The following is a 21,360-nucleotide window of genomic DNA, read 5'->3' as shown; positions in this document are numbered from 1 at the left end:
CCCAAAAGTCAGCGCGACTGCCGTAGAAGTTGTGCACACATGACAACACTACCAAAACTGCACCCACCGATCTGCCCAATGACGACCATCATCACGACTAACCCCTTCAGAGATTGCGCATTGTCTGACGGAAGGTGAACACTTCAGAGAAGAACTTGTCCTGCGACTCGGCGGCGTGGGATAGGGCCGAGAGCGCCTCGCGCACCATCGGCTGCTTCCGTTCTGGATAGGTGCGCACAAAGTTCTCGACGAAGGAATACCAGAAAGGTGGATGCACCTCAAAGATGGGGTACACCACCGCACAACTGACGCTCAGGGCGCGGTCTTGGCACACAATAACGTTCATTGCAACCGAAATAAGTCGCTCCCAGAGCGAGTTGAACGGCTCGAGGGTGCGGGCTAGCGCCTCCCTGGCCAGTCGCGTCGCCCGTGGCGCCAAGGCGCCACCGCCGGAGCGGCCGCCAGCACCGCCGCCGCTGCGGCCACCAAGGCTGCCTGGGGTGCCCGAAAGACGGCCAGACGGGCTCGCGTAGAAGGAGGGCAGCTGCATCGGAGACGGTGGTGGGGTCCCGTGTGGACGCGCCTCTAGCGCTGGCGACACCGTCTGCGTGGAAAGCGCCTTAACCTCTCTAATAAGGCCAGCAATGAAGCTGAGGAAGGACAGTCCGTGCAGCAGCGTGCCGGTCTGTGTGTCGACGTCCTCGCAGAGGTACACAACGAAGGAGATCAGCTTCTCCAGCTCGCCGGCGTCGAGGCTCATGAGGGGGCGATAGGCAAACTCCTCCGTTACCGTGCGCAGCATGTTGACAACTGCGTAGGGCACCTTGGGGTACTCCCGAAAGTACACAAATGGAAACACGCCAACCATGCGAAGCAGGCCGAGGAGGATGTTGTCATAGGCCTCGTCGTGGTAGAAGGCCATGGCCCCGAGCGGTACAAAGCCGCCCTGGATGGACCTCCTCAGCACACTCAGAGACAGCGCCAACGGCTTCAGCATCATGTCGTATGCCCCATCCACCATACCGCCACCGCCGATGCTGCTCACGTGTTGAATGTGCTCGTCCGTGATGCACTGCTCGATGATGCTTTGCATGAGGGTGCACATGTGCTTGAAGAGCATGAGACCGCAGGAGCTGTGCGCAGTGCAACACGGCAGCGTACACCGACCTCCCATCTGCGAGACGAGCTCTTCGAGGAAACGCAGGAAGGAGACTATCACAATGCTGTGCTGCGCCACGGGTCGGTGCAGTACCTCGTGAAAGGAGCTGGCGTGGTCGCACACCCACTCAACAAAGTCACTGAGCCCATCCGCGCTGTCTCGCAACGCCAGCACGACGCCGCGCAGGTCGCGCATCCAGCCAGCCGTGAAGAGCGCGTCGTTGCCGCCGCTGAGCGTGCTCTGCATGCACAGCTCGATCGGCTGAAGGAACGCCTTCAGGTTTGCCTGCACGCACGGCGTCACGCTGAACAGCCGCCACAACACTGCAGAGAGGTTGGTGCGCAGTTTGTAGGTCTGGAACGACTGCACGAGTGGCAGCTCCACCACTGGAGGCAGCTCGAGGTGCAGCTCTGCCAGCATGGAGTGCGGGATATCCATGCATGCGTTGCGGATGAGCTCGATGGACTCTCGGATAATGTGCGCCGTTTCCTCGTCGGCGGTGCGGTTGCCCGTGACATTGCGCATGAGATTGTGTCCTATGTTGTTGAGTATGAACTGGAAGAGCGCCATGCGCGACTGAAATACGTTTGTGACAACAATGCTGAGCGCCTCGTGCAGGCGCGAGGAGCTGAGCACACTCTGCACCATCGTCAAGAAGTGCAGGAGCGCCCGCTCCACGTAGGAGCTGTAGAGAGATGACGACGGCATCGCAGCAACGCCGCTGCGGCGATGGTTCGCGCAATCCACACAGAACACGAAGAAGCTCGAGCATGCCTCCACCGCCGACTCCTCAACGGCACTCAGCACATGTCGCACTAGCCCACCAGCGAGGTAGAACAACCAGGTGGTTGCGCTGGGGCTCGTCAGGACGTTAGACCCCAGACCGCTGTGGACGTAGTTCGCCAGCATCCTCATCGCCTCTGTATGTTCCAGCAGGGCGAGAGTTGCCACGGCGTCCGACTGCGCGAGAATCGACTCCATCGTGGCCTCAAAATCCTCATCCAACTCCATGCTGTACTCCATCTCCTCCAGGTCGCCGCTAGCGGTGTTCGTGCCGCGGTGCGATGATCCCTGCTGGCCACTTCCACCTCCCACATGCACGCGGGATTCGAAGAAGCACATGACGAGCTCAGGCGAGATGAGCTCCAGGTCCTTTGCGGACTCTTCCGACATGCTGTACATGCGGCGCGAGGTCGCCAATCGACTCCAGAAATTGAGCAGGGTTGTCGCCGTAGTGAAGGAGCCGGACTGGCCAAATGGTATGCGGAAGACATCCAGTGACACGGCACGGATTGCCGACACCCACGACTGAAAAACAGAGCTGAGGTGGAGATCTCGATAGCCAAACGGGGAAACGAAGCGGTAGCACGCCTCTGCCAGAACTGTCACGTAGTGCGGCACCTTCAGCCGCCCATCGGTGAGCTGCATTGTGTGGACGAGGTGCGTCAGGGCACCGTTCAGGTATTGAACACGCTCCTCGGTTGACTCAAAGAAGGTGCGACGGACACCGCACATGCTTGTCAGACCTGTGAGCAGCGTGGCGCAATGGGGGTAAGGCAGCGTGGCGTGCTGTCCCCACAACACGTCCCACGTGTGAGGCGCCAGCAGCACCCCCTTCCACAAGCTCGGGAACTGGGCTGATAGCGCCTCCTCGGTCTCATCCACCATGATGGCCATGAAGTCGTACGTGAGACAGTCCCTCACAAACTCTGTCACCTCCAGCGCCATGAGAGATGCGCCGTTAACGCCCTCCAACTCGGCCACGCTGGCGACGAAGATGTCCAGCATGCACTCGTCGCGGAAGTTGTTGCTGCAGCGGCGGTGGGTGGAGAAGTTCATGTATGTCTGCGACTTGGCTGAGTCGTACTTGCTAAACTCATTAACAAGGGTGGTGAGCAGCAAGAGGGAAACGTAGTGGGCAGTGTGGCGCTCCTCTTCGTTGCGGTACCCAGTCGGGGCAAAGCGGGAGTGTCGAATGATGCCGTAGCCAAGCGGGCTGCCGTCGCTGCTAGCCGCACTGCCTCCCCCACTGTTGGCAGTGGTGCTACTTGCGCCGCCGCACATCGCTGACGAGGACGGTGCGCCGCCATTGGAGGAGCCCGCAATGCTTGCCTTGTCGTTGATGCTTCCGTGCGATCCAGCTGCCGTGCCGCATCCACCGTTCTGGGCCACGCTCTTCGCGTACAAGGATGATGCGTCGTGCAGCATCTGAAGCGCAAAAGCAACCGCCTCTATGAGAAATATGCCCTTCTCGAAGCACAGCTTCGTCAACTTTGCGTACGCGTTCACGAGGGCCAGCGTTACGTGCCGCGGGGCGCCGGCAAGACTGACCCGCTGTACACAAGTCCCACACATGTTTACCACCACTTCAAAGCGCTGCTCGTTGGAGAGCCACTTGCGGTTCGCTCTGAGCCACGTCACGATGCCCTGCGACACAAACATTAGCGCATACTGATTACTCGATCGCGCAAAGATAGCCTCGAGAGGGGCTACGTCTGCATTCTCCTGGGTGAGAGCAGTGAGGCGCTCCTGCGCGTGCCGACGAGCCTCTGGGTCTGGATTGGTGTACATGGACTCCGCCAAGGAGTCGATCTCCTCTACAGAACTCATTGCCTTGCTACGTGTGCGTGGGTGTGTGGGTATACAAAGGAGTCAACAGAACACGATAACCATTTAAAACGCGCCCGTCTGTCTGTCTGTAGGTGTGGGGTAGGGTATTCAGAGAAAAGGCCTGTGTGTGCCCACCTCTAAGTAGGTATGTGTGTGTGTGTGTGTGTGGGTGGGTGGGTGTGTCACGATAAAGGACACCTCTGAAGGAGGCCAAGAGAGCTGAGAAAAGAAGCCGTTGTTGACCGCGCCGTATGTGGTCTGCGCTCCCCTCCCCCCTTTCCCCTCGTGCAGCCCGTTCAACGCACAAAGTAGGACAGAAACAAAGGGAACAAACAGGAAGAGAAGAAGAAGAGTGACGAGGGTAAGTGACGTGGGTAAGTGAAACACGTGCCCCCTTCTTTGTCAGAGTATCACCGGGAGAGACGGTCGAGCGATAAGTAAGCAGAGGAAATTTTGTGAGTGCATGCGTGTGGGGGTGTGGGGGTGGGGGGCGAGAGAGGGAAGAAGAGAGGGAAGAAGAGAGGTGCATGGGAAATTCAGCCTGCGGCAGAGGAACTCGAGGCAGAGTCCGCACGTGTTAAAGAGACACCAATGTTTTTTTGCGCGTCGTCCTGGAGCATCACCTCTGTGGGTGTGTGTGTGTTTGTGGGGGGGGGGGGGTACCGCACCGAGCGAAGTGTCGCACCACATCACACCTCGGATGGTATTCTTGCAGCGTTCTGGCGGAGAGAAGTGGTGGCAGCCGCACAACTTCCTCCCCCACCGCCACCCCTCAAATCGCCTCGAGTTCCTCGGCATCTCGCTAGGCTTATTGCACCAAGGACAGAGACACACACAATGTGGCATGGCAAGACAGAACAAGCGCACATGCGCATAGAAAAGAAACAGCCTGCCCCTCACTGACTCCGATCGGTTCCACCTTTCCGCCTAAGAGCACAGACACAGTCACAAGGGTGTGGACTCGCAGTTTCTCGCTCGCAGCTCTAAGTCCCCCTCCCCACGTCACTCCTCACTCTCTTCCTCCTCATGCCGCTGCTAACGCGAGGATGTCAGAGAAGAAATCGAAAAGAAGCGTAAAAGCGGAAAGAGGGGCAAGGTGAGGGGGAGAGAGAGAGGGCCGGCGACGCATCCAGCGCCTTACCGAATGATGCAGCTTCGCGCCGTGACGGTGAAGCTCGACAGCAGCCCCTCAATCTGCGTATTGAAGGTGCGCGACAGCGCCAGCGTCGGCTCCGCGGTGAGAGCAGCAGCGGAGGTCGGGGCCGGCCGCGGCCAGCTCCACTCCATCACTCCGGGCGGAAGGGAATGCCAGCTTGTGGCGGCAGCAGCAACTTTACTGTGCATATGCAGAGAACACTCCCGGCCTTCGTCTGTGCCTTCCGTCTCCTCTGCACGCTGCGATGTCGCTACGCCAGCGGGGTCACACCGAAGTCCGGATGACGGCGCTCGCCAAAGCAGTCGTTCCTGCGCGCGCCAGCATTGAGCTGGAGAACGAAATGGATTGCACAACGCCGCGGAGGCGCACTCGTACAAGGCGCGGCAGAGCGGGACCATCGCATCGGCAGGTGCATCGCTGCCTACGGTCACTAGCAGCGTGTGAACACCAGTCACAGAGCGAAAGCCGTAGCTTCGCATGCGGTGGCTATCCAGCAGCTTCCCCAAAAATCTCGCGTCCGTCGTTGGAGAGATGAGCCGCGCCGTGTTCGCTGCGGAGGCGCTAATTATGGAGGCTGTGATAGAATTGCTTAAAGTGGCCAACGAGGTCCCAGCAGCACCTCCCATCTCGGTACTGGTTGCCACACCGCTCTTGGTGACAAGGGAAGCCTCGGTGCTGCCCCTCACCAGCGCCGTTGAAGAGGAAGCAGCAATGTCAGTCAACGACGGCGCTGCCCCTTCGCGCATCTCCTCGCAGCGGTCCAGAGAGGCGAAAAGGACAAAATGCAGCTTGACCGTGTCCTCTGGTCCGACGTAGAGGTGCGCATGCAGCGGGGCTGCGGGGGAGTTGAGAACATCCTTTGGCGAAGTGTAGGTACGCAGGAGCAGCGGCGTGCCCTCAGCATCAACGATCGCAACAGCGGCCACCGCCCAGGTCTCCAGTGACATGCTTTGTTATGTTGGGTCTCCCTGTCTTTCTTTGGAGCCTTCGCTCTTGCCCTAACCAGCCGCCGTCTAGCTCACGGTGGATATGACGGTATATGCGGGGCTGCGAGAGCAACACAAAGAGGTAGAGAACACGACCTGATGCGTGTGTGTGGGCGGGTGTCGCTGTTGATAAGAGGAACAGCAGTGGAACGGATATGCACTACGATAGCCTTCGTTTGTTTGTTTCGCCTACGAGGGAAGAAGACGCGGGGGGTCGGCAAGGAAGAGTGCGTGCCTGATGAAATGCGAGTGCACGCACGCAATTCGCGATGGAGGCGGTGGTCCAGTGCAGCGTCAAGAGTACAACACCACACCTGTGGCTGGCTTGTGCTACGTCTGCTTCAGTGAAGAGGATGTAATACGCAGACACGAAAAAGCGAGCGAACACACACACACACACGCATACGCGCACACACCGGCTACATCAGTGGAGACAAAATAACGCGAAAAAAGGTGGAGCAGGTCAAACAGGGGGCGGGGGGAACCAGTGTTTGGCAGTGCAGTGAAAGGAGAACAACAGAGAGAGATGGAAGGTGAATAGACGAGGGTAAGCGCAGGCATCATGTATGAGGCTCGCAACACCACACATACACACTCCTGAGTAGACGCTGAGATGGAAAATAGCACTGCATCTTTACGCCATAAGGTCGGTACAAGGGAGAAATAGAGCGATAAAGAACTACTACAGAAGAGAGGTCTCGGTACCGCAAGCTGGCCCAGCCAGTCGCTCTGCAGCCTCATAGCCCTCCCTCGCCCACCCACCCCTTACAAATGTAGGAGCAGCTGCATGGCTCGCCCAGCATCTTGCAACCCTTTGACACGCAAAGCCTCGAATACGATAGCAGATGCACAGCGCATCCATTCGAGTGGTAACACGAGTTGCTTGGCCACAGCTGGCCCCCGGCCACTTGCTTGCATGCGCCACGCCAGACTCTCCTGCCTGCCGCCCCACCGCCTGGAACATGAAAAAGAGGGGAGCTGGGGAAGCACGCACCCAGGGGGCGGAGCCAATAAACACAGGCACGGACAGGCACGTGCACAGACGAGCCAAACCACTCGGCCACCCCACAGGCCCCCCTAGCCAATCAGACAGGTTTCGTTGAAGATGACAACTCAATGAAGCTCGCATCGCCGCAACGCTCAGGAAGAACGCAGTAGATTTCACAGGTCAGTCCATCATTCGTGGGGCTCCGGCAAGGTACTCGACTCACTCTTCCTCGTCCACCCTTTGTGGAAACACACGCACAGACAGCAGTAGTAAATGTATTGACAGTGACCTCCCCACCACAGCGGAATTGCAAACTTTTTCGTCACCTTCACCATTCGCCGCCACACAGCAAGAGCCCCACCGCCGCAGTGTCTACACACACCCTCTGGCCTGTCGCGGGCCCACCGCCTGGCGCGAAGCAGCCCTAGACACGCACCGCAGCAGCGCGCCGACCCAGTCACCCGAGCATGACCCCCGCCCCACAGGCCACGCCACAGCCGCGCCCATCATGTCGGTCGGTCAGCTGTGCTCACAGTCGCGGGCCGCTCCGGCGCAACGCCACACGCGACCTGACCGCCGACATCCGTAGCGGCGCATCGCTCTCACTTCCCCATGTCGCAGGCACATGGCCCTGGCGCCACCAGAGGTGTTTCGGCATTGGCAGGGGGATAGGGGAGGGGTGCTCGGCTTCCGCACAGAGTGGGGGGCGCTGGAGGCTGGACACCGCGCACTGAGGGGTGTCCGCCCGTCATCGGAGAGAGTAGGAAAGAGGAAATCAAAGCAAGTTCGGTCCATAGTAGCAAACCTCTCCGTGTCTTGACTGCGGCCTCACACCACCGCAGCGCCTCCGCGTTTCACTGCTGTTCTTACGATCAACAAGAAAGCGCTGCAGCACTGTATTCGAGCACCTTATTGGGGCCCCTTCTCGTGTCTCCCTCCCCCAAATCTCCGCATCTCACCGCTCCTTGTGTCCATAGAGCCACAGCCACCGCTCCGTGACGTAGGTCTTCGCTCAGGATCAAACGGCAGTGAATGGAAAAGCAACGCAGGAAAAAAAAAGAGGGCGGAGGGCTCCGGTGTCCGCGGACACACCGCCTTTCCCCCCTTTCTGCCATCTTGTGCAAACTGCTGCACGAGCGGCTCTCTCTTTTCGGCAATGAGAGAGAGAGAGGGCCTTAGATTGATGTGAAGCATCTCTCTTCTTGTTGCAGTGGACTACCACAAACGCTATCATCGAGCACCTGTGATGCACTCCCACATATTCATATCTACACGGATAAATCTGCCACTGCGCATATGTGTTGATGGCGCACGCGCTCGTCTCTCCTGCCCCCATAACGCGGTGTGGTGTACGGAAGAGGGAGGGAGGAAGTGACTGATATAAAAGAGAGGGAGACCAATAGAGGGACGCACCACACAACGCGCAGCAGTGGTGTGAAAACAAGGGACAGAAGGAAGAGGGGGTGAAATGAATTGAAGAGATGGAAAGCGGCAAGGTTGTGGTGCAGACACCTCTGCGTGTGAATACCCTACACAGACACACACGTGTTGGTCAAGATGGATCGCTCACGAAGAGAAAAATCACCTGTAAAGGCTCTTCAGCTGCCCGAAAGGCATCGTTCTTGCATAAATGAAAGCTAGCGCAGGTGCACACACACACGCACGCATAGCATTCTCCTCTGCAAGACCCCCATTGGAGCACAGCAGCATCGCCCCCACCCTCCACCTCTTTTTACCTTTCGCTCTGCATCGCTCTTTAGCAAACGGAGAGGGGAAGACAAGAAGCGACTACTGAGTTGTGATGATACACCGGTGGAGAGAGAGGGGGAGAAAATGTATGAGAGAAGAGGGAACAAGACACATCGCTGTCTCGATGGATGCGCCCGCGCCTGTGCGCTTATATGATTGCAGAATGGAGTCCGCTTACGCGTTAGAGGCACAGAGAGAACGAGAGAGAGAGACCTACACGCACAAAAAGCAGCAGACAAAAAAAAAATAGCCCCGATCCATCACGAGAGGGGAGACGCGCTCATGGAGAACATCAGCTCACTTGCGTGAAGCTTGAGGAGAAAAGCTCAGAGACGTGCTTTGAACAGTTGAGCGTCAGTGAGTTGAGCGACGAGGCCCTCTCAGTGAATCCGCCAAGACGAGGAGAGAGATTAGGGGAGAGGCTACGTTGTCACACACACACGCACACAGCTTGTGCTGGTGTGTTCTCGCTAACCCTCGATCGGCTTCATGCCTCGCGCCAATACCGGGAACCCCTTCGGCTGCACGCGGGCATTGTTGATCTCCAGCACATCGCCCATCTTTTGGTAGTCAAATCGGCGACTTTTCGTTCCGTACGTGGCCTGCAACTCCTCCAGCAGCTTCTTCGCCGCCGCCTCGCGATGCCAGCGGTTGGTGAGTCGGTAGGTGTGCGCCATATCGTCGAGGTCACCGGTCGGCATCTGGTCCACGTACGGCTCCTGATAGAAGCCCTCCCATTTGAGCTGCTCCTCCGCCTCTGCGTCGCTGTTGAACGTGATGGCGTGCGAGAGCGGACGCTCGACGCTAAGAGGGTCCAACTTGTCCTCGCTGGAGGTCATGTACTCGTCCATGTGCGGCGAGGACTGCCGGTAGAGATGACGCATCGCCTCCGACACTGGCTGGACCCCAGGGACGAGAGGATCATCAATGAGCTGCCGGCGCGCCTGCCCATCGTTTTCAGCTTCATTAGTGTCGCTACCCAGCTGCAAGTCCGTGGCGTGCGCCTGTGCGCGGAGCTCCTCGTCTGACAGCCGGCGCATCGCACTCGCGCGCAGCAACGCCTCTTTATCTTTCTCTTTTGCGCTTTGTTGGACATCCTCAACGTAGCGGACGAAGGCGTCGCCGTCGAAGTTGTGTGGCAGCTGAAGCTGACGCCGACTCCAGTCCACATCAAGCTCAGGGCTCAGCAGAAACGTGAACTCCTTCCAGTCCCAGTGCGCCAGCGCAGGGCCAATGCGGAAGAGCTCCTTTGCCCACCCCAACCGCTGCGCGTACGTGCAGTCGTTGTTTACGAAAGCGTCCACACCGCCTGGTTCCACCATGTCGCGGAATTCCTTCAAGTGCCACATTGTTGTCTCCAGCATCTGCTTCGACACTCTGTAAAGCTTGCGTTGCAGGTCAAGCTTGCCGTGAAGCGCCTGTAGCCATTTGCGGAGCTGCTCGCTTGTTTTCATGGACACGTCAACGATGACGACGCCGTTGGCACGCGTGGCGTGATGCATACCAAGCTCGATAGTTAGGTTTGTCAGCCCGTACCCGTGTAGGAGCTCCTTGTTGCGATGTAGCAGCCGCAGCACATCCATCGCCTCCTTGTGCGAACACGAAATGAGAACGTCATCCAACTCCAGCGCCCTGCACAGCTCTGCAATGAGCTGCTCCACCTCCGTTGCGAGCGTCGTCACTAACGCGCGGCACTGCGCGATGGCGGCGGCGTTCTGTTGAAGGAAGCTGATAAACTGCATCGCCGTAAAGTCCCACGGAATCGTCAGGCCACCTGTGATGCCGGCACCAATGGCGAAGTGGTCATCGATAATCAGCGGCATCGAGCTCCACTGATCATAGTGCAGCTCGCCAAGAGAGACGCGTATGGTATGCAGCGCTGCGGAGCACTGCAAGGGGGACAGGGTCTTGGCGAAAAGCACCTGATCGGCGTCCATCAGCTCCTCGAGGGTGGGGACACTTGTCAGTGTCCACTGCATCGTCATGGCCTCACTCGCCTCGTCCAGGAGGGTCTTGCCGCCACTCTTGCTCTTCACCCGCGGATCCGTTTGATGACGACGACGCAACGGCTTTGCCTCCCGCCGCGCCGCAGCCGCGTCTTCTGCGACTGATATGGACGCTGTCACGGAGTCGATGCACTCGGCTCGACGCAGCAAGTCGCGCAAGAACTTATTCACGGCGCGCTCCACCAGGCCACGGTTCGACTCACTTGCCACAAAGCCCTGCGGAAGCTCAAACGTAGAGTGGATGAGAGCCGTTTGGGAGTCGTGGTGCGATGACGCGCTGCCACCAGCGCCAGAGTCGTCAAAAACACTGCCATCTGACGGCCAATCGGCGGGCTGACCTGCTTGCTTCGTGAAGAGGGACTCCATTGACTGATCACCGCCGCTGCTTCGGGCACCACTTGCGCACGCTGACCGCTGCATGGTGGCGGCGTTGGCGCTGCCATCCTCTTTGTCGTCGATGCGACGGTAGAAGCTGAAGGAGATGGACGTAGCTGGTGGTGAGCGCAGAGTCCCCTGTTTGAACTCCTTCGCCCACGCAAGCAATTCATTGAGCTGCGCCACTGAGTTCTGGTTCACAGTTTGCTGCTGCACATTGTGGTGAAAGAAGTCGGGGTGCACCTTCAGGAAGAACGCGTTCAGCGCCTTCTTGTACATGGCGGTAGCAGCAATACAAGATGATGATCAGCGCGGAGCGGCCGGCACACGTGCGCGCGCGGGAAGAGAGAGAGCGATGTGCTCAACGCAGTCCCATCCCCCCTCCTCCTACGGTCGGAGAGAACAAAGATGAAGGTTGAGGAGGCAAGAAAAGAAACAAAGGAGAGCTGCCCTTGTATGTATCCCCTGGGAGTGAGTGGGTGAGGGTACGTATGGTGCAGGCCATTCGCAACGGCGTGCATTGATGCATGTGCGTGTAGGCGCGCACGTGTGAGGGTGCACAAGCACGCGAAACTCATCGACGCATGTGAGCGTTCACCGTTGCAACACAGCAAGACAGAAAAGAAGAGAGAGCGTGGCGAGAAGTGGACGGTTGCAGTTGGAGCGGGTAGTAGTGATGGGGGGCGGGCGGGTCAGAGAGTAGGCCGCAGTCCCCTACGCACACATTAACGCCCCACGACACGTCGGGCCCACAGCACAGGCGTTTGCACCGCCGCGGGAGCAGACATGTGCATGACAGCCCGCCACCACCGCATCCATGAATGATGACAAGGGAGAGAGAAGAGTCTGGGGAAGACGATACCAATGTGGCGCCTGCGTCATGCCGCACGGTGTGGGTATCCACGCAGAAGAAACAAAAGGCATGAATGAGGAGGCCCCACAACATGCGCACAGGCACATGGCATTCCGTGCATCTTGCATATCCGCGCCTTACCCTTTTTCCTCCACTCCAGTGGAGGAGTGCGCACACGCGCGCGTCATCATACTTCCGATCCGCACATGTCTCGTGCGGGTAAGAAACATGCGCTGCCCAGCGGTTGAAAAGTGATGGAATGGATGGGGAAAACGAAGAGAAGAAGAGCGTGCGTGGAGACAACGTGGGCATGCACATCCAGAGAAAGGGGGGAGGGAAGTAAGGAGGCAGGGGACAACGAGACACCGCCGCGCGCCATACATGGAGAGATACGAGAGCACAACCATACAAAACAACCAACAAAAAACGGCAGTCGTCACCGAACCCCCAATGAGCAGCGTCCCACTCATGGAGTCGCCACACCGCACCTCTCGGAGACGCCGTTACTGCTCGGTGCACACCGCCTATGCTGAGAAGCGACACGGAGAGTCACGATAGGGACACCTGAGAGAGTAGGTGACAGAAGGTGTGCAGCATCGCCCGTCTAGCTCAGTGGTCCGTGGTGAGCTACAGGCAGTGACGAAGATGTGAGCACCGGTGGTGGTATTTGCGCGTTCAGCATCGACTTATTCACAGCTTGCGTAGCGCGTCGAATGCTGTTCTTCAATAGGCGGAGCGCCTCCTGCACGTGCTTGGAGCTCTTCATCTCAATGACCAGCGTGAGGGAGGGTTGACAAAGCTGAAACACGTACTCCTGTACCGCCTGGTTGGCACCGGTGCTCGCTCGAGATGTGTTGCTAGTATCGTCGCTTCCGCCACCGAGAAGCCGCCCTGGCTTCGATGACGAAACGGTGAGAAGCGCACCAGCCATCACTGTCTCCTCCATGTTATGCGAAGAGGAACCGACCTCATCCGGCGTAAACGGCCGCTGAATTGTTATGATAAGGTGAGACGCCGCCGACCTGGACGGCTCCTTCTTGCGCGGCATCTTTGACATTGGCACCATCGACGGGTGATGTCCGCACTCACCCAGCTCGCCGCTGATGGCGGAAGATTGCGGGGAGAGGGCGTCACCACCGCAGAAGATGCCGCTGGAGGCTGTGTGGCTCAGATCGTCGCCCGCCGCACACTCGAAGCCGCAGCCCACCGGGTGCACCAACATCTGCGCCCGCCGTGAGCTGCGGCCAAGCTTGCGACTCTTCTCAAACGTCAGTACAAACAAGATCTCCCACTCCAACGACAGCTCCACCTTCTGTGCGCCCCATTTGCCACGACCAATGACGGTTTTCTGCTGATGTTGCGGGTCTAGCGGGACACTGCCGCGCACCACTCCGTCGTAGGCGACTCTCATTAGACGTTTGTACTTGCCCTGCAGCACGCGCTCATACTCCGACTTGCATTGGTCCAAACCAGTGACGGAACTAGAGTCGCTGGCTCCAGCCGCGGCAACAAGCCGACGTGGGTTCACTTGTGGTGGTTGCAAAGTGGCGTTGCTGTTACCGCCAGCGTTGGAGTGATTGTACTCTGCCAGCTGCTGAAATGGTGGCGCCAGGTATCCGCTGGTGGAACTGCCGACAATAGTCTTTGTCTTTGGCGCCGACATTACTAGCGGTGAAGACGACGACACGGGTACGGCTGCGGTGGTCGCGCTACCGCTGGCCTCACTATAGTGGTACTGCCTGCTATCACATCCACTCTTTGCACCAGGCGGGGCCGCCGCCGCATCTTTGTCACCCGCGGGCTGCAACAAGAGATGCGGCACAGGTTGGGTAGAAAGCGAATTCTCCGATGGGGCAACCGCCCCTGTTGCTGCTGGGTGCTCAAGCGACAAGCCCAGGTGCTGCTGGTTCGGTGACCCGGCTGTGCTGGATATGGCCGTCAGGGGCGATACCAGGCCAGTGTCGGTGCCCGCGTCCAGGTAGCCACCAGACTCGTTCAATGCGCCACGCTCCGACACGCCCTCAACTACGGGGCGCGACGGCGATGTCGTGGAGAATACCTGCTGGTGCATGCCAGATGTGTACTGCACGTGGAAAGACTTAGGTGTGAAGGGTGAGTGCGAGGTTTTGGTCGGCGTCGTGCACCGCAGCACTACTACAGGACCCTCCTCGCTGGTTGAATCCTCTGTTACCTCATCAAACGAGATGCTGCTGGTGTGCGTGATGGCGTGCGGCGGCGTAGGCAGGCGGCGCGGATGGGGTGGCGGACGGCCCTGCAGGTTGGTGGCACCACTAGCACCGTCATTGGCTGAAGCCAGACGAGACAGCTGCGGCGCGCCTGCCGTAGCCGGCTGTGGTTGGGGGTTGGGGGTGCGCGGCTCGCCCTCACAGAGGGCGCCGCCGCCTTGATGGCCCTCCTCGGCCACGACGTTTCTGCGCCTCTGTACGCGGTCCACCGCCACTGTTGGGGACAAAACATCGTCGGCCAGCTGCTGCGCTCTGGCGGTGCCCAGCGGCGTGGGGTCCATGAGCACCTGCCAGGACGAGATCCCTAACTCATGCTCCAGCGCAGCTGAGCTACCATGATAGTAGTGCACAAGCGCTGCGATGCTTCCATAGCTCTGCAGAAGCCGGTCCTGCAGCGCCGCGCGCGGCTGCAAAAAGGTCTGCACTTGCACCACCATGTCGGCGACCGTCTTATACTGGCGAAGCAGATGTGTGAGTCGCGGGAAGTAGAACCGGTCCACCTCCTGCACACTGAGCGGCACCAAGCCGCTGCGGTGGTCGCGTCCCACACTGCGACGGACGCCATGGTTGCTGTGCTGTAGGCGGTCTGCCAGGGCAGCGCGGCGCTCATTTGTCTGCACCTGTACCTGCAGCATCGCCGTCGCCACGCTGCTGTCACAGTTCAGCGACACGGACAGCACGGCATGCTCAATGTCCTCGTCGGGTGGCTGCAGGAAAGCGAGGAAGTCGTCACACAGACACTTCTGAGCCTCCTTTGCAAGGACTGAAAGAGATAACGAGGCAGGCGGCGAGATTGGCGCTACGACATCCACTGAGGCGTCACACGAGGCGCTGTTGGAGTTGGCGCTTTTGCTTCGGTACACGTGCATGGCACTGTGGAGCAGTCGCCACGCGCGGCACACTGCCGTCCCCTCCTGGTGGGTATAGGAGAGCGTGAAGGTCTTGATTCGGCCCACTAGCTGGCTGGAACGGCGCTGTACCCGGATTGGAGGCGCGATGACGATGTCCTCCTCGCCCTCCGCTTCTTCCGCTTGTACACCCGTAACACCAGGGTGGGCCAGCCCAGGTTGAGTGTGCTGTCGCCCCTCAGACAGCTCCTGCTGTGGTCGGGACAACATAGCGCTGCAGCCCCCCACTGAGCTTCCAGCCTCGCCGCTGCTGCCGCTTCGCTCCTCGCCGCTCTGCTGGCCGATGCGCAACCGAGACGTCACGACACGGGGCATATCACTTTCACCGCTATCGTCGTCCATGTGCTGCTGCCCCTTCTCGTCTTCTGTCGCCGCAAGAGAGGCACGGGGGACTTGCTGCTGCTGCTGAGAAAACGACGGCGCCACTGCAGCCCCAGCCGTATTGCATGTCTCCAGTGGTGGCGACAACCCCATGAGCTGGTCGGTGAGTGCCACACCCACCGGCGGGGAGCCTTGCTGTGGTGCCTCCGCATTCGAATCGCCAAGCGCAAATAGCGGTGGTAAGAGCTCTGCAGCAGTGCCGCCGAGCTCCATGTCGCGGGCGTAGCCGAGCTGCTTCTCAGGTGTGGTCACACTCGCCGAGTCCGCCGACGTCTCCCTGTCGTCCTCTGCCCCCTCCATGCCGCCTTGGTCGTCGCCAGTGGCAGCGGCAGATGCGAAAGCATCGTCGCGTTGCCCTTCTCGCAGGGGTGCTGGTAAACTCTCCCACTCCCGTAGCTTCAATTCACCGCTCCCTCGGTCGTATAAATTGACGACGTGGAGTCGCTGCTGATGCACCGCAGCGGATGGCGGCACTGACAGTGGGATGGCAGCTTCTGAGGATCGACGTGAAGTCGCGTCGCACGAGGTGAGCGGAAACATGTAAAGATCGCCACCACTAGCTCTCCTGTCAAGCAATTGAGGTCGTCGATCGCCGCTGACCGGCGCCTCCGCTTCCTCTTCCTTGATGCAGAGAGAGGCAGGCGCATGCGGCAGTGCATCCCTCGCTGTGCCACTAACTGGCAACCCCAGCTCTTTCCACAAGGCGGAGTAGAGGTGGTCAAGGCGCACGACACCCTCTGTATTGTCGGTGCCGTTCAGTTCAGCACCCGGTGCAGCCGCAGCACCACCACCGGCATCACTGATTGGAGCGAGGGTTGCATCGGCAGCGTCGTAGTACTGATGGCGTGTGTGCACGGCAGTCGCAGCATCTCCACCGTAGGCAATCTCAAGCCTTGCCCGCACCGCCGCCGATGACCGCGCCGCCCGCTCGATTGCGCGCACCGGATCCCACAAATCCTCCGCTGACGACTCGCCATCTAGCTCCTCACCACACTTTACGTGCTGACCAACGAACTGCAGAAGCCGCTCAAAGCACGCACACTGCTCAGACAGTGGCACGTTCAGTACCTCTTGCAGAAGCTGCGCCATGACCCCTTTCCGCTCGTTTGTCGTCACCTTGAAACGCATCCAGTGGGCCTCTGCCTCCCGCTGGTTCGGGTCACCGCCATCCGCCACGGTAGCCGAGGACGACTCAGGAGGAAGGTAGTGCACCACCTCCACGACGGTGGTGCTCGCAGCCTTGCCTGCACCACCACCGCCGCCGCCACCACCCTCGTCGTTGTCCTGCTCAGAGGTTGAGCGTGCTGTAAAGGCTGCCAACGCGCGCTTCAGTGCATCTAGCAGGTCCTTGTCGAGGGCAGCACGGGCTCCCTCGCCAACGGCGTCCGGCGCTGGTCGAAGCAGTACACCCAAAGCACGACAGAGCAAATGCCCAGCCGGGTGGTCATAGGAGAGCACGAAGGTGCGAATACGCCACAGTCTCGCACGCCGTCCACCCGTGTGTTTTGCACTGACGGTGGTCGACGCAAGTGTGCTGCTCATGTCCACGTCCACGCCCATAGGCGCCGCAGCCGCTGCGTCGGAGAACTCAATGCTGTTCGGTGCTCCCAAGGTCAGAGGCAGGGTTTCCTCTGACTTGCTCATGAAGAGCTCACCAAAGGACGCTCCACCGGACACCGAGAAATTGCTCTCACGACGTGACGGCTGGCCCGCCTGCTGCTGTTGCTGCAGCAGCATGAAGCGGCGATCGGCGTCAGCGGCACCCAAGTCTGAGGTATGCCGCGTAGCTGCCGCCGCAGACATTGAAGCTGACGGTGGCGTTGGTGCGAAAGAGAAGGACGAGGAGGAAACCGAATCTAAGGAGATGGCGGTAGTAGCCGCCATGTCGTTTGTGCAGTTCCACAAATGGTGAAGCGATGCTGTGTTGACCGGCCCGTTGGGGCACTCGCCCCCTGCCCTGGCGCCGACAGCGGCGGCCGTCATCGCAGAAGCGACGGCATCGCGTGGCGCATCCAGTGAAGCGAAAAGGCTGCGTCGAGGGCCGGCCGGCGTGTGGTTTTGCTGCTTCACGCCAGTGGTAGGAGTGGCACCAGCGCTGAGAGCGCCGTTGTCGCTGCGAATCGCCTCCGGCACTGCCAACGTCGAGACTGCTTGACCTCCGCGTGCGGTCGCTGCGCCGGCCAGTATACGTGAGGCTGCGGCTGACGTCCACTGCTGCTGCTGCGATGAATAGGGCAGCCCCGCACCGTTGGGGTCTTCCCTATGCGTGGCCTCGGCTGATGCAGGCTTGGGCACATAGAAGCGACTGCACGGGCACGTGCAATAGGCGTCGCCTTGATCATCGCAGCCAGCATAAAAAACGTCCATGCTCGCCGCAGACGATAGGAAAGTCGATGGTGGGCGCGGGTCGCCGACAACGCTGCTACTCATGGGCCGCGTTGCTGCCCACGGGGGAGGTGCACTGAAGTACACTGTCAAGGACGGCACCTGCTCTTCCTGTGTCGCAGCATTTCTCGTCGCGGTACTGCTGCTCCTGCAGGCCTGATTCAGGCACGCGGCGGAGCGCAGTGTAGCGCGTCGCAGTACCGCCTCCTCTGCCGCCGTGCACACCTGCTGCAGATACTCTGCGTTATCCGCGCCATCGTTGCTTCCACCATTCATCCCAGCGGCCGTGCCATCGCTTCTGGAACTTTCAATGCCAGCATTACGCTGCAGCGCCAAGGCGGTTAAGGGCGCGATTCGCATAGGCCCACGAGTAGCGGTCGCGGTGCCAGGCGAAGCTGGGCTGCTCCGTGTTGCATCCACATCGCCCTTGGCGTCGTCATCCAAGAGAAAGGTTGAAATTACCCGCACACACCCCCGTACAGTCATCAAGTTGTCTGACAGGTTCAGCACCACCAAAGAGGCCAGCATCCCCGTGTGCGACCGTCCTCGCCGCACGCCCATGCACAGGCCATGCGCCCCAGAGTCTGTCAGCCCCGTGCTGCTCAAGTGCAACTCACGTACGTGCAGAAAGGCGGCTGGTAAGAGACGGTGCCGCACTACCGCGTTGAGGGCTGCGTGCGCCATTAGCTCGCCAAAGATATCGCCAAGGCGTGTTTGACCACTCACGACGGCACTGTCGAGCCTAAACTCAACCTCACCTTCATTTTCGCCGTACACATGAAGTCCTTGCCGCCCTTCAAGGCCGTGCAAACGCTGCTCAACCGCGTCCCGGCGATTCCCCTCGGTTAAGAGCGCCAGCCGCGCCTCTGGGGGCAGCAAAGACCACTCGAACGTATCGGAGAGATCGACCAGGTCCAGTAGAGGACAGCTGAAAAAAATGTTGAGCAGCAACTCGCGGAATCCCAGAGGCGAGCATGTTTGGCTAAGCGGGACACCATAAAGGACGAGTGTGGAGAGCGCGCAAGATGTCGTGAACACAGCCATGTCACTGAAGCCGGTCAGCTTGCGCCGCATGAGGGCGCCGGAGTAGACGAGCGGAGTCTTGACCAGCCTCAGGCGGTGCGGTAATGGCAGGGGCTGGGGCTGGGGGTCACGGTCAGCACTGCATCTGGGGCGTGCCTCCCTTTCCTCGGACACCACCTCCTCCTCCTCCTTGGCAAGGTTGGCTGCCCCGTGGTACTCGCTGGCTGGCAGCGGCAGCAGCGACGTCACACCAGCAACGTTGTGCGAGAGCACGAGGGTGCGCAGGCGGTGCGCACGACTGGCGGCGGCAAGCATTTCGGAGAGGCCGCGCACTGAGGCACGGCAATCGCGCAGGTCGAGCAGCACAGGCCCAAGGGGTAGCCCCGCGACCAAATCACTCGCATCCCCTCTACCCTCGTCTTCGCTGCACCCAGCGTGCACAACGCCGGCCGCAGCGGCGGACTGCGCCGACGATGATGCCAGTCCAGACACCCCGCTCCGCTCCGCATGCCCACGTCTACACGTCTGGCGCACTTGTGCACAGAGCTCACGCAGTGCAGCGGGGAACAGGGACGAGTCCTGCTCAAGCGTCTCCAGATTCAGCTTCGACACGTAGACGGAAAGTGTCTGCATGCCGTAGTCCTTGAGCGGGTTCCCCAGCAGACGCACCTCCTCCAGTGTCCCCGCCATCCACAGCATCATCTTGCCCAGATGCGTGCAGCTGCGCTGAGTGACGGCGTTGCCGCTGAGGTCCAGAACACGCAGGTGCGCGAGTGGGGCTGAAGGCATGGCGCGGCCACCGCTGCCACTGCCGTCACCACTGCCACCACACCCGTGGCGACTTTCAGACGAAGGGCTTTGCTGCCAGCTTCGACTCGCGGTGCGGCGGCCGTCGGCTGCGGCGGACAGCCCACAGCTCCCACGCACCAGTTCCGCCACCGCTTCGTCCTCCAAGTGCATCTGGACGAGGTGCAGCACCTCCAGTACGCGGAGCTGCGGCAGGATATCCTGGGTGAACCATGTCCATTGATCGCGACGCATGTGACAGCATGTCAGGTCCAGGGTGAAGATCTGGCTAGATTGCGTGTGGCAGCGTAGGTGCGTCTGCAGCCCGACCCAGCCAACAGTGCCCTCGGTGGAGAAGCGACTGTACTCCTCTGTGAATGAGCGCAGGGTAAGGTGGCCAATCGCAATAGTCTCAGTACTGCCACCCACCTCATCGTCCTCCTCTGCCTCTGCGTGGTGGACCGGTGCGTGGGAGCTGCTGCGAGTCACACCTGCGACGACCTCTGCCTCTTCAGCAACTTCCCCGTGGCCTCGCCGCAACGCCAGGTCCCGGCGCTCCGGCTGCATCCACAAATTGCTGACAGGAGACGTTCCTGCTACGGCAACAGATGAAGTGCTGCTGACCGACAAACTCGCGCGCCTTCGCGTCCGCCTTGCCGAATCCCCATTCGGCTGCACCGCGATCTCTGCAGGGACGCAGAGGGTCACCACCCGAGCGGAGCGGGTCGGTATGCCACCAGCAGAAAACGAGGTAGAGACAGCGGCGGCGCCTTGGTGAGTCGTGGCCAGCAACGGCGGCCGCCGCCGCAGGATGGCTTCACCTTGTGTTTTCCTGTGCGATTGAAGTAGGGAAGGCCGCGTAGGCACCGACGGTCGTAGCAGCGGAGCGATGGTGTGTGCCGGATGGATAGATGCGGGCGGCGTCCACTCTACAGATGCACGACGCGCGGGACTCACACGACAATGACGACTCCCACCGTTGGAGTTGACAGATTCCTTCACTATTGCCGTAGACAGCTGGCAGGGGGCAGTTCGGGTGTCAGAGGACGCACCGGTCGAGGTGCGGTAGCGAATGTTTGGTGTGAAGGCACCGACTGGGGAGCGCCCGAGCTGCTCGCTGACATGACGGATGCTCGTCTCGGGATGCAGTGTAGACCCGGTTGCCACAGCATGACTTTTGCCATGTGACACGGGTGTCAGCAGCGAAGTGCGTGCCGAGTGAAGAAGTGAGGAGCGCCATCTGAACGGTGTCTCGGGGATGCCACTGTCGTCACCGCCGCTGCGGCACATGCCGTCGGTGCGACTTCTCACCGGCGCTCGCCACATCGGCTGCCACGAATGTGAGGAGGAGGTGTACCGCCTCGAGTGAGGGCTGGTATTAGCGGTCGGGGCGGAGAGCCACTCCACAGAGGCAGTCCGCCTCGAGGACGCAAGCTGGGACGAGCGAGGCGGAGCTGGTGCCGGCTGCGGGGCCACGCCACTCGGGCGCGGCTCCTCCTCTTTCTCCACTGATGCGCCAGTGAAATTAGCAAATGCCCGCGATCTCATTCTATCGTGAACATGCGCGTCGACGTCTTGCCCATCTATTGGTGTCGTGCCTTCTGCGCGGTCTCCATCCTCCGTACTTGATACCGAGAACCTCTCGGGCGTGTCGGCCACCGTGAAACTGTTCAGCAGAAACCTCCCTGGTTCCACAGAGCTGGAGCTCATTCAGCAACACCACGATCTCTTCTTCCTTGTGAAAAGATG

At 60.1% G+C, this 21,360-nt stretch overlaps 4 protein-coding genes and 2 non-coding genes across 6 annotated transcripts; all 6 read right to left on the bottom strand.

Annotated features, from left to right (window-relative positions):
• Positions 1-106: 106 nt before the first annotated feature.
• Positions 107-3,769, bottom strand: LBRM_26_1830 (conserved hypothetical protein; the record flags this gene model as incomplete). The annotated part of the gene is made up of 1 exon (XM_001562363.1): positions 107-3,769. The coding sequence occupies one exon, from the start codon at positions 3,767-3,769 to the stop codon at positions 107-109; it is 3,663 nt and encodes a 1,220-aa protein (XP_001562413.1).
• A 1,137-nt stretch (positions 3,770-4,906) lies between these two features.
• Positions 4,907-5,872, bottom strand: LBRM_26_1820 (conserved hypothetical protein; the record flags this gene model as incomplete). Its single annotated transcript, XM_001562362.1, has 1 exon — positions 4,907-5,872. One exon carries the CDS (start codon positions 5,870-5,872, stop codon positions 4,907-4,909), a length of 966 nt encoding a protein of 321 aa, XP_001562412.1.
• An 841-nt stretch (positions 5,873-6,713) lies between these two features.
• On the bottom strand, positions 6,714-6,796 carry LBRM_26_snoRNA14. The gene has a single exon (XR_001182260.1). It is a non-coding gene (small nucleolar RNA).
• A 206-nt stretch (positions 6,797-7,002) lies between these two features.
• LBRM_26_snoRNA13 lies at positions 7,003-7,093 on the bottom strand. The gene has a single exon (XR_001182259.1). It is a non-coding gene (small nucleolar RNA).
• Positions 7,094-9,118: 2,025 nt separating this feature from the next.
• On the bottom strand, positions 9,119-11,308 carry LBRM_26_1810 (conserved hypothetical protein; the record flags this gene model as incomplete). Its single annotated transcript, XM_001562361.2, has 1 exon — positions 9,119-11,308. One exon carries the CDS (start codon positions 11,306-11,308, stop codon positions 9,119-9,121), a length of 2,190 nt encoding a protein of 729 aa, XP_001562411.1.
• Positions 11,309-12,486: 1,178 nt separating this feature from the next.
• LBRM_26_1800 (conserved hypothetical protein) lies at positions 12,487-21,159 on the bottom strand (the record flags this gene model as incomplete). Its single annotated transcript, XM_001562360.1, has 1 exon — positions 12,487-21,159. One exon carries the CDS (start codon positions 21,157-21,159, stop codon positions 12,487-12,489), a length of 8,673 nt encoding a protein of 2,890 aa, XP_001562410.1.
• Between the last annotated feature and the right edge of the window lie 201 nt (positions 21,160-21,360).

The sequence above is a fragment of the Leishmania braziliensis genome, chromosome 26, assembly GCF_000002845.2.
Source record: "Leishmania braziliensis MHOM/BR/75/M2904 complete genome, chromosome 26".
In the NCBI taxonomy this organism is placed as follows: domain Eukaryota; phylum Euglenozoa; class Kinetoplastea; order Trypanosomatida; family Trypanosomatidae; genus Leishmania; species Leishmania braziliensis.
Note: the sequence above shows the minus strand (reverse complement) of the source record. Positions and strands in the feature narration are given on the sequence as shown.